The following is a 12,516-nucleotide window of genomic DNA, read 5'->3' as shown; positions in this document are numbered from 1 at the left end:
TTTCGCCCTCCCCAGGCTCCAGAGGCTTTATAGGAGCCTGGGGAGGGCGAAAAGAGCCTCCCCCGCCCTCCCAGAGGGCCTCCGGAGGCTTCAGGGACCGTCCGGAGGCTTCACTGACGTCTTTGGAGCGCTTAAAACGACCCTCCGAGCAAACCGGAAATGACTTCCGGTTTGCTCGGAGGGTCGTTTTAAGCGTTCCGAAGGCTTCAGGGACCGTCCGCAGGCTTCCCGGAAGTCACTTCCCGGAGGTCACTTCCGGTTTGCTCGGAGGATCCTTTTGAGCGCTCCAAAGGCTTCAGGGAAGCCTCCGGACGGTCCCTGAAGCCTCCGGAGGGCTTCCGGGGGGGGGGGGGAGGCTCTTTTCACCCTCCCCAGGCTCCTATAAAGCCTCTGGAGCCTGGGGAGGGCGAAAAAAGCATGTAGAAATGGGGGGAGGGGGTCACGCGTTGTGCGCGCATGTGCACTGGGGGGTCGCACATTGCATTATGGGTGCGGCATGCCCGCACACGACCCCCCTGCGCTCCCCCCCTTGTGGCACGCGAGCCAAAAAAGGTTCGCCATCGCTGGTCTATGGAGATTCTCAGTCATTCAGGTCATGGTTATCCCAAAGGTGCTTTTTCAAGAGACAACTGGGCTTTGGGTTTTCCTGGAAGACGTTTCACTTCTCACCCAAGAAGCTTCTTCAGTTCTGAAGAAGGGGTTTGTGATCCGTCAGAACTGAAGAAGCTTGGGCGATAAGCGAAACGTCTTCAAAGTAAAACCAGCTGCTTCTTGAAAAACCATGCCCTAGAAGACTGAAAATCTCCATAGACATTTGTGGAAGGAGCAAGTGGAAACGTGGCATGAGTAAATAAAAGCCAATCCATATCTATAATTTCTATGTTCTGTCTTCCCATGCTGTATGGAAGAGGAATATGGACTGTGCAATTCCTCTGTGCAACACACAGTATAATTATAATTTCTATGTTCCGTCTTTTCATTACCGTATTTTTCGGAGTATAAGATGCTCCGAAGTATAAGACGCAGCTAGATTTTGGGGAGGAAAACAAGGGAAAAATATCTGCCTCTCAGCAATTTGCCTCCTTGCAACAAACAGTACAGACAATATACCCTGCTTGTCGTGTTATATTCCAGACTAAACTGGTACAGATAGCTGTTAAAATGGATGTGCTTTCTGGGAGTAGAGTTATTCTCTGCTATTTAAAAGAATAGCACTTTTTAAAACAACAGCACGGGGCCTCTTCAGAGCAAGCATTTATTTTAAAAAGCTTCTTCATTTTGTTAAGTTGTCTAGAATAATAATAAAGCAGTCTTTAAAAAATAAGTCTAATAATTTGAACATTCTATAGGCATTTAGAGTTGTTGCTTACCTCCTTGCAGCAAACAGCCTGATTAGCACAAGAAAAAACAACAACTGCCTCCCAGCAATTTGCCATGTGGAGCAAACAGCAAGTTTCATTTTCAATTTCTCCTGATCATCAGCTGTTACAGGCTGCAGGGATTGCTATAGCTTCTTGAAGCCTCCGCAAACCCCAGTTTGCTGCAAAGCGGTAAATTGCTGGGAGGCAGAGGCCAAAGGGTGGGGGATGGTGAGTGGGTGGGGCTACATGCGTTGTATAAGACGCACCCAAATTTTCACCCTCTTTTAGGAGGGAAAAAGGTGTGTCTTATACTCTGAAAAATACGGCATGTGTGGAAGAGGAATACGGTCTGTGTAATTCCTCTTATTATAATTATGCACATCACATTTATAAAGAAGATTTATTTTAATGGCAAATCAGGGGCCGTTAGTGGTTGGTTACAAACCACGGTGATGGGTGCTCCGTTACGGCGGGCTCTCAAAAAGAGACTAAACCGTTTGTCTGAAATGGTACTGGGTCTCCTGCTTGACAGGGGGTTGGACTGGAAGACCTCCAAGGCCCCTTCCAACTCTGTTATTCTATGTTCTAAACCTGTTTGCGTGTGATTTCATTCAGGAGACGTGAGAGTTAACTCCAGGAACGTCATTTACGCCTTGATCCGACGATCAAATAATTGAAAAGTGAATTTTTACACACATTTGCTTACCTGACAACACTGAACTTGAGATTGTAAGTTCCTCCACTTTGGATAATCGGCGGGTAACACATCTCCACGGTGGAAGGGTCAGCTCCAGAGAGGTATTTCTTCTCCTCGATGGCCTTCTCCACAGACTCGGCCAGCTTGCTATGCCGTACTTTCTGCCAGATGATGGAAATTATGAGGTCATCAAACATTGGAAGGAAAGCGCCCCGCAAATTATACTTGACGAGGGGGCTGCTTGGCGGAGGTTACGATGCACCCACTGGATTGGGGAAGACTGTGTTCTCAACGAGGCTTCCCGAGAGCTCCTGGTCCTGACAAAAGCTCCTTTTATTTATTGACTGTGAATTCTGCTCATTCATATCCAGCAAAGTCTTTCAAGGGAGGATTTACAGTCACAGACCTTATCTGGCTTGGAGAGCTGCCAGGCCGATAACTGCAAAACTTGGCCAGGAGCCTCGGAGAGTCACGAACCAATGAAGAGAACTAATTGTCTCCTGCAAACTCCACTCCACTTTCGCTCCTCTTTTATTTCCTCTGGGAGGAGCCATTCACTGTCCACCTGTGGCCTTACTTCCAAGTCGACCCCTGTTCTTTAGCTGTTCCCTTCTTCTGGCAACTCTGCGGATGCGCACACTGGGAACAGGCTCCAGCTGTTCGTCTGCCTCAAATGTCTGACTCTGAAGGCAGCTGATAACTGCCATACGGCTCCGCCCCTCTCTCTGCTTCCGACGCAGAGCCCTCATCAGAGCCTTCCCCCGACTCCAGGACTGGCCCATGTTCCTCGCCAACCTCCTCACTGTCTGAATCTGCTGCCAGCTCTGCTGACCGCTGGCGGGCCACAACAGACTGATCCGCAGAACTCCCAGATGTTTGGCCAACGTTTGTGAGACAAGTGTAGCAATTTGGATAAAGCCCTTTCCTCCAACCTAAAAAAATATCAACTCTTTCTCTTGCCCCTTAAAAGAAAAAGTCGATGCAGCCAGCAGAGTCCTGTGTAATTTTATTGGGAAAAATCAGGAGAGCCGTGATGCCCCAGTAGGACATCCAGGTTTAAAAAACCAGGATACGTATGGATGAAGCATTGGCATGGCATCGGGCTCAATTTGAGAGAGGAGATGGAAGCAGAAGGACAAGCTAGTCCAAGGGTCAGCAACCTTAAAAATTCAAAGAGCCACAAAGGTCCTAACTGGAAGCCTCCCGTTCATTTCTGGAGCCGACCGGAAGTCCAGTTCCCCCACCATAGAGTCTCTTCCTAGTGCAGCATCCTTTGTCCTCTACGTGTCCTAACCGAAAGCCCTATCAATTGTGGAGCGACAGGGAGCCGCAGCAGAGGGATAAAAGAGCCACTTGCGGCTCCAGAGCCGCAGATTGCTGATCCGAGCTAATCCATGGTGGCGCTCTTCTTAGAAGGCACCCCAAAGGTCTTTTTTTCAAGAGGCAATAGCTATAGCACTAACACTTAGACTTATATACCGCTTTACAGTGCTTTACAGCTCTCTCTAAGCGGTTTAGAGAGTCAACCTATTGCCCTCAACAATTTGGGTCCTCATTTTACCCACCTCGGAAGGAATGGAAGGCTGAGTCAACCTTCAGCCTGGTGAGATTCGAACTGCCAAATTGCAGGCAGCTGGCGGCCAACAGAAGTACTGCACTCTAACCACTGTACCACTGTGGAAAGGCAATTGGACTTTCTGGTTTTTTTTCTTTGAAGACGTTTTGCTTCTCATCCAAGCAGCTTCTTCAGCTCTGACCGGATGGTGGGAATGGAAGGATCTTTACTGCTGAAGGTGCAGACAGGATTTCCAGAAAAATTCCAAACTACAGGAACCGTTTGCAGTTCAGTTTGAGGGGAAGACACGCAGACTCATCCCCGACAGCCTACAAACGACCAGCTGTCTGCAAGGAGTTTAAATCCTTCCCTTTCCCCACCATCCAGTCAGAGCTGAAGAAGCTTCTTGGATGAGAAGCGAAACGTCTTCAAAGAAAAACCAGAATGTACAGTTGCCTCTAGAAAAAGCACTTTTGGGACAACCATGACCTGGATGACTGGGAATCTCCATTAGATACTCCTAGAAGGCAGTATTGCAAGCTGACTCTGCTCACTGCCAAGTTAGATCCTGACCGGATCAAGATTGAACTCAATCTTCCATCCTTCTGAGGTCGATAAAAATGAAGACCCAGATTGTTGGGGGGCAATATGCTGACTCTGTAAGCCACTCAGAGGGCTGTAAAACACTATGAAATGGTATTTCTTTCTAAGTGCCATGTGCTATTGTTAGTCAATGGCCACAATATGTGGGAAAATTGCTAAATAACAATGCTTAGATCCAAGGAGGAAAAATGACCATCTTCTACCATCCAAGTATCCGTCCATCCATCCATCCAAGCATCCGTCCATCCAAGCATCCATCCATCCATCCAAGCATCCATCCATCCATCCAAGCTTCCGTCCATCCAAGCCTCCATCCGTCCATCCAAGCATCCATCCATCCATCCATCCATCCATCCAAGCATCCGTCCATCCAAGCATCCGTCCATCCAAGCATCCGTCCATCCATCCAAACATCCATCCATCCAAGCATCCGTCCATCCATCCAAGCATCCGTCCATCCAAGCATCCGTCCATCCAAGCATCCATCCAAGCATCCATCCATCCAAGCATCCGTCCATCCAAGCATCCGTCCATCCAAACATCCGTCCATCCAAGCATCCGTCCATCCAAGCATCCATCCATCCATCCAAGCATCCGTCCATCCAAGCATCCGTCCATCCATGCATCCGTCCATCCAAGCATCCATCCATCCATCCATCCATCCAAGCATCCATCCATCCATCCAAGCATCCATCCATCCAAGCATCCATCCAAGCATCCATCCATCCAAGTATCCGTCCATCCAAGCATCCGTCCATCCATCCAAGTATCCATCCATCCAAGTATCCGTCCATCCAAGCATCCGTCCATCCAAGCATCCATCCATCCATCCAAGCATCCATCCATCCAAGCATCCGTCCATCCAAGCATCCGTCCATCCAAGCATCCATCCATCCAAGCATCTGTCCATCCATCCAAGCATCCATCCATCCAAGCATCCTTCCATCCAAGCATCCGTCCATCCAAGCATCCATCCATCCAAGCATCCGTCCGTCCAAGCATCCGTCCATCCAAGCATCCGTCCATCCAAGCATCCGTCCATCCAAGCATCCGCCCATCCAAGCATCCGTCCATCCAAGCATCCATCCATCCAGGCATCCGTCCATCCAAGCATCCAAGCATCCATCCAAGCATCCATCCAAGCATCCATCCATCTTCTATATATAAAAAAGGCTGTATGTATGTATGTATGTTCCAGCATAACTCTGGAGCGCCTGGAGCAATTTCAACCAAACTGGGGGTTGCAGCATGGATGGGGGAGACACCCCTGGTCTGTGTGTCTGTCCGTCCCAGCATAACTCTGGAAGGACTGGCCCGTTAAGGAGAGCAAGTGCCGCATCCTAGAGCGGCAATTGTTTGTGATGTCATGGGAGGGAGAAGGGAGAGCCTGGCCAGGATGATAGACTGAGCGGGAAAGAGGAGCAGATGGGAGGGGGAAGGGAGAGGGCAGGGATGATGGGCATGGGAGTAGGAGGAATAAAGGCCCCTCCCAATGGCTCCCCGTCAGACAAACGCTTCCACGTCTATAAATACCCAGGCAACGCCGGGTTATCAGCTAGTCAAACATAAAAAGCTCCTCTCCCACTTTCCAGAAAGCCCCAATATTCCATTTCACCCAGAAGTGACCAGATATCTCTGCCCTTACCTCGTCAGCGTCTACAATCTCCATGACTCGCTCCTTCAAGAACTTGGTGAAGACCTCTGAAGTGATGGCGGCCGCTTTTCGCATCAGGCCGAGTTCCCCGTCCTCTTTCACCGCCATGGTGTAGGCCACCACGGCACTGATGTCCCCCTGCAGCAGAGTTAGGGGAAAGGTGAGCGAAGGCCCCCTGTTCCCCGAGCCGGAGTCATCACCTGAGTGTGTCTTCTCCTCACCTTCTCAAAGCCTTCCTTGCTGAGAGCGTCGTTCCAGCTGTTCATGAACTCCCCGGGGAATTTGTCTTTGCTGAAGACCCCAAGGCGCTTGCCTTTCTTGCTGCTCTTCAGAGCGTCGATCATCTTCTCGAAGTTGGCCTTGTTGCTTTCATTCTAGAGCAGAGGAAATCGGGACGGAGTGAGAAGCAATTTCTCAGCTCCTTCAACCCTCCAAACTTATTTTATTCCACACGGTACACGACCAGGTGGGATGCCACGCCTCCCCTTTTGCGTCCCTGAAAATCCCATCCAACTGATAGCTGGAAGGGACCTTGGAGGTCTTCTAGTCCAACCCCCTGCCTAGGCAGGAAACCCTACACCACTTCAGACAAATGGCTATCCAACATCTTCTTAAAGACTTCCAATGTTGGGGCATTCACAACTTCTGGAGGCAACTTCTGTTCCACTGATTAATTGTTCTAACTGTCAGGAAATTTCTCCTCAGTTCTAAGTTGCTTCTTTCCTTGATTAGTTTCCACCCATTGCTTCTTGTTCTACCCTCAGGTGCCCTGGGGAATAGTTTGACTCCCTCTTCTTTGTGGCAACCCCTGAGATATTGGAACACTGCTATCATGTCTCCCCAGTCCTTCTTTCTCTTAAGTTAAACATACCCAGTTCCTGCAACCGTTCTTCATATGTTTTAGTCTCCAGTCCCCTAATCATCTTTGTTGCTCTTCTCTGCACTCTTTCTAGAGTCTCCACATCTTTTCTACATCGTGACGACCAAAACTGAATGCAGTATTCAAGTATGGCCTTATCAAGGCATTATAAAGTGGTATTAACCCTTCACGTGATCTTGATTCTATCCCTCTGTTGATGCAGCCTAGAACTGTGTTGGCTTTTTTGGCAGCTGCTGCACACGGATGGCTGCTATTTAAATGGTTGTCCACTAGGACTCCAAGATCCCTTTCACAGTTACTACTATTGAGCAAGGTACCACCTATACTGTACCTGTGCATTTCGTTTTTCTTGCCTAAATATAGATCCTTACTCTTTTCACCATTGAATATCATCTTAGCTGCTCTTCTCTGAACTTTTTCTAAAGTCTCAACACCTTTGTTGTAGTATGGTGACCAAAACTGGCTGCAGTATTCCAGGTCTGGTCTTACTAGGGTTTTATAAAGCGGTAGTGATACTTCACTCCATTGTTTCAAATAACCAGCATGCCCCTAAAGTAGCCTTAAAACAAACACACACACACAGAGACTTCCTAAAGTAGTCTTAAAACAAACACAGACACACACACACACACACACACACACACACACACAAACAAAGACTTCCTCACACTGTGGCCCTTGCTTTCCCAAAACTCTCCAAAGCTTGTGCATTCCAGGTGTAACACAAAAGAACCTCAAAGGAACCATGGGTGGTTAGAGTGCAGCATTGCGGGCAAACTCTGCCCACCGCCAAGAGTTCGATCCTGACTGGCTCAAAGTTGACTCCGCCCTTCTTCCTTCCAAGGTCAGTAAAATAAGGACCCAATTTTTTGGATACAACTAGAGGGGCAAATACGAAGCGGTACATAAATCTGGGTGCTATCCTGGTGCCATTTACCTTTTCCCGTACAAGTAGGGTGACGGCCGGCACCCCGTTCGTATTCTCGTTGCTTTTGCTGTTTGCAATCTGCTTCAGGAATTCCACCTTCTTTTTGCTGGCCATAAAGATGATCTTGTCTTCGCAGAAAATCATGATGGTGTCCGTGAGTTCGTAGCCAAAAAGCCACGTCTGGAGGGGGGGTAGAAGGGGAAGAGGACAGGTGATCAATGAGGATTCTTTTCCCACACCAGATTCCCAAACCTGCCTGAGGCGAGAGCAGGCTGGCCCCAGACTGCCTTACCTGCAGGGCCGTGGACTTGGCATAGACCGTCTCTTCGTCCACTCCCACGGAGACCACGATAGCGTCAATGGTCGCATATTCATCCTCTCCTTTCTGCAGGGAGGACAAGAACGCCAACCTCAGGCGGAGAGTTTGCTAGTTAACACCCCGCGGATTTTCCCCTTTAAAAAAAGCTGCGGCATATGTGCAAGGTCCCACCCGATAAGAGTTTTTAAGTGAATCAATTTTCTCAAATGGGCATTTCTTTTGCCGGATGCAGGAAGTAAATGCAGGAAACTGGTTTTAAAAAAAATGTAAAAAAAATAAAATAAGCATGGTCATGTGACCACAAGACACCATAAAGGGGAGCTGACTGTCAAGCACTCAAAACGCAATCAAATGATTACAGTGTGTTTGTGTATGTGGCCATGGTTACTTTGAAAATGGGTCGTTTCGAGAGGGTCTGTTGCAGTGGCGAAACCCTCCAAAGTCTGCTGCCGGTTCGGTAAGTCTGCTACCGAGTTCACGCTTTGCGCGCCTATGCACGCCTGAGGTGCGCCCGTACAGGGCTACAAAACATTTTGAAGCCTTCTGAGTCTGCAAAGATAAGTAGAACAGCAAAGGAGGGGGGGAATCCATGCAATTTATATTAGCTATAAAGCAGGAAATCTGATGATTCTAGCTAATATAAATCGTGCATCCCAGCTGATCGTCGGAAATACCAGTTTGCTCTAACCGGTAGCATTTTTTTACTGATGTCCCCCTGCAGCAGAGTTATGGGAAAGGTAAGCAAAGGCCCCCTATTCCCCAAGCCGGAGTCGTCACCTGAGTGTCTCTTCTCCTCACCTTCTCAAAGCCTTCCTTGCTGAGAGCGTCATTCCAGCTGTTCATGAACTCCCCAGGGAATTTGTCTTTGCTGAAGATCGTCGGAAATACCAGTTTGCCCTAATCCAGGGGTGTCCAAACTTTTTGCAAGGAGGGCCAGATTTGGTGAGGTGAAAATGTGTGGGGCCGATCATTCAGCCTGACATTCTTTGAACCCTTAACATTAAATGCGAATTGACTACCGTATTTTTCGGAGTATAAGATGCACCAAGATTTTGAAGAGGCAAATTAAAAAAAAGAGTTTTTGCACTCTCCCCAAAATGGCCCATTTTTCACGAAAATGGGCCTTTTTTTTAAAGGGCATGAATAGCCTTTAAGAGGCTTCTAGAGTGCTCCTGGGGGCTGGGGGGGGGGGCAAAGTTGAGCAAAAAAAATGGACATTTTTTGCTCATTTATGCCCTCCACAGCCCCCAGGAGCACTCTGAAAACCTCCTAAAGGCTATGCACAGCCATTTTGGTGAAGGGGGCAGAGTTTTGGGAGGCAAAAAATGCTGTATTCAGTGCATAAGATGCACCCAGATTTTTAGCCTCTTTTTTGAGGGGAAAAAGATGCATCTTTATACTTCGAAAAATATGGTATTTTATGAAAGACTAAACAAATAATTCCAGTGGGGAGAAGAGGCTGCGGGCCGCTTGAAATTTGAAAAAGGGCCACATTTGGCCCCCGGGCCGCACTTTGGACATGCCTGCCCTAATCGGTAGCATTTTTTTTTACTACTGTTTCAGGCGAACTGGTCTGAAACGGGAGTATTTCACCGCTGGTCCATTGTAACTTTGAATAGATTTTAAGCGACCGCTTATAAGTCGAGGATTACAAGTTAGCCCTCAACATACGATCACAATTGAGCTCAGCATTTATGTTGTTCAGGGAAAAATTCATTAAGTGAGTTTTGCCACATTTTCAGGACTTTTCTTGCCACATTTGTTAAGCGAATTGCTGTTAAATTAATAAGATGGTGAAGTGACTCTGGTTTCCCAGCTGACTTTGTTTGTCAGAAGGTCGCAAAGGGCGGGGGATTACGTGACTCCCGGACACCGCGACTGTCATAAATGTGAATCAGTTATCAAGCATTGGAATGTAAATCACGTGACTGTGGGGATGCTTCCCAATGGTTGTAAGTCTGAAAAATGGTTGCAAAGTCACCTTTTTCAGGGATGTTGTAACTTTGAGCGGTCGCCAAATGAACTGTTTGTAAGTTGAGGACTATTTGTGCCTGTATTTATGTAACCAGCTGTTACATTGTATACTGAAGAACATGCCAGTTTTTTTCTCATTCCAATTCAGTCGCCTACTTACTTCCCTGAATCATATATGTCTGTCTGTCTGTCTATGTACGTTGCAACGTAACTCCGGAGAGCCTCAAGCAATTTCAACCAAACTTGCTACAAAGATGACATTCTCTGGAAACAAATACTGTGAGGTTAAGACTCCCCTAACACCCCTCAGGATGGGTGTGTCTGTGTTCCAGCATAACTCTGGAACGCCTGGGCCGCTAAAATGACTTGGTACACAGATGATTTGCTCTCTAGAAACAAATACAATGGGGGTAAAAAAAAACTAACACGCCTTGTGTGTGTGTGTGTGTGTGTAGTGTGTGTGTGTAGTGTGTGTGTGTTTTCCAGCATAACTCCTGGGCCACTAAAATGAAAAGGAATGAATTATATCTAGAGTGTCAAATCACAGTACTTTTGACAGTGATAGTGTGCATTTTGGATTCAAGTTTGTGTGTGTGTAATGTGTTTGTGTTCCACCATAACTCTGGAACGCCTGGCCCGCTGAAATGAAAAGGAATCAATTATATCTACAGTGAATTACTTTGACTTGACACTATAGATATAATTCATTCCTTTTCCTGTCTAATACAGGGTTAGGATAAATAGATACCCGGCAACGCTGGCTTATCAGCTACCGTAGTTATTTGATAAAAGATTAGCTGCTTTGCTTGGGTTTTGATCTGCTCAGTACCTTTTTCCCTGGAAACGTTTAAGTACTGTAGAAATTCAGTCTCCCAGCAGCCTTCTTGAATACACATGTCCATTTGTCGACTTAAGTTAAGGTTAATGAATACACTGGTGTAGATTGGGCCGTTAACTGCGGACGATTATAACAGCTGACATCGATAATTTTTGAATATTGTAGTGCCAGGAAGACAAGAAAACATGATTTGGGACAGATCATTACCTCATTTTTCCACCCTGAGTGTCACTCAATAACCCAAAAAATCCTCTTAACATCTTAAACCGAGACTACAAATGAGAAGTCAAGGCAACAAATAAATGTCAAAGTTTGCTAACTGGACTGTTAAAAGAGCTTTTAAAATAATATACATGGGTAGGAGATGGTGTTGCCTGCGAGGTCCTTACAATCCACACCTGGGAAGTCCCAATCCTCACAGCTTATGCAGGGAGTCCCTGACTTAACAACTGTTCATTTAGCCATCAAGGTTACGACGGGACTGAAAAAAAGTGACTTACGACCGCTTTTCACACCGTTGCAGCATCTCCCATGATCAAAATGCAGACGGTTGGCACTTAGTTTCATATTTATGACGGTTGCAGTGTTCCCCGGGTCAAACCTTCGGACAAGCAAAGTCAATAGGAAATCCAGATCCACTTAAACAACCGTCTGAACAAATGCAACGATCCACTTAACAACAGCGGCCGGAAAAGTCGAAAAACGGGGCAAAACTCACTTAACGAATGTTTCGCTGAGCAAGGTAAATTTTGGGCTCCGTTCGTAATTCGAGAATTACCTATTAATTGAACATTGCATGACAAGACAGTGCTTTATATTAGGGTTGTTTCCTTTTTAGATTAGATCCATCGCAAAAAAAAACCTGGTCACTGTAGCACGACTAGGGATGCGGTGGCTCAGTGGTTAAGACGCTGAGCTTGTTGGTCAAAAGGTCAGCAGTTTGAATCCCTAGCGCCGCGTAACGGAATGAGCTCCCATTACTTGTCCCAGCTTCTGCCAACCTAGCAGTTCAAAAGCACGTACACAATGCAAGTAGAAAAATAGGGACCACCTTTAGGGAGAAGTAACTGCGCTCCATGCGTCTTTGGCATTTAGTCACCGGGCCACAGCTCTTCGGCTTTGAAAAGGAGATGAGCACCGCCCCCTAGAGTCGGGAACGACTAGCACATACACGGGAGTAGAACCTTTACCTTATAGCACAACTAGCCCCAACAAAGTCAAAGTCTAAGAAGTATATAAAAAAGATGTTCAGGCTACTGCAAGCCACTTCCATTTCCTGATTTGTTATCTCCTGCTCTTTTACCAGCTTCCTCCCTCCCCAAAACTTATCTTATCCTCTTTCAAAGTTCCCTGCCATACCACAACAGATTAGATGCTGCTCCCTTCTTGAGCTGTCCCCCACCTCCCTCCCCAAAAAAGCTGTTAAGACACAATATAAGAGAATCTGGCTCAAATGTTACTGTGCATTACATGATTTTTTTCACTCCAAAAGAGGCATTACGGCTTATTTTCTGGTTAGGTCTTATACTGGGGGAAAATACAATACTAATTGCATCTGTCTGGCTGATGATCTTGACTGGGGCTTATTTTGGGGGGTAGGGCTTATATTACGAGCATCCTGAAAAAAATCACGATAGGGTTTATTTTCCGGTTAGGTCTTATGTTGGGGGGAATGGAGTAGCTTTTTCAAACATCACGCTATGTATG

General features: G+C 46.9%; 1 protein-coding gene across 1 annotated transcript in view; it reads right to left on the bottom strand.

The window, feature by feature from the left end:
* Positions 1-12,516, bottom strand: part of LOC309382120 (FACT complex subunit SPT16) — a 49,779-nt gene that overhangs the window by 31,396 nt on the left and 5,867 nt on the right. Inside the window, exons 2-6 of the mRNA XM_081933623.1 lie at positions 7,971-8,063; positions 7,688-7,858; positions 6,092-6,244; positions 5,862-6,008; positions 2,068-2,219 (exon numbers count right to left, since the gene is read on the bottom strand). Coding sequence (XP_081789749.1) covers positions 2,068-2,219; positions 5,862-6,008; positions 6,092-6,244; positions 7,688-7,858; positions 7,971-8,063 — 716 coding nt within the window. The remainder of the gene's footprint in view (positions 1-2,067; positions 2,220-5,861; positions 6,009-6,091; positions 6,245-7,687; positions 7,859-7,970; positions 8,064-12,516) is intronic.

This window comes from Natrix helvetica (assembly GCF_964273705.1).
Source record: "Natrix helvetica genome assembly, chromosome: Z".
Classification (NCBI taxonomy): Eukaryota; Metazoa; Chordata; class Lepidosauria; order Squamata; family Natricidae; genus Natrix; species Natrix helvetica.
This window is presented reverse-complemented; position numbering and strand designations above follow the sequence as displayed.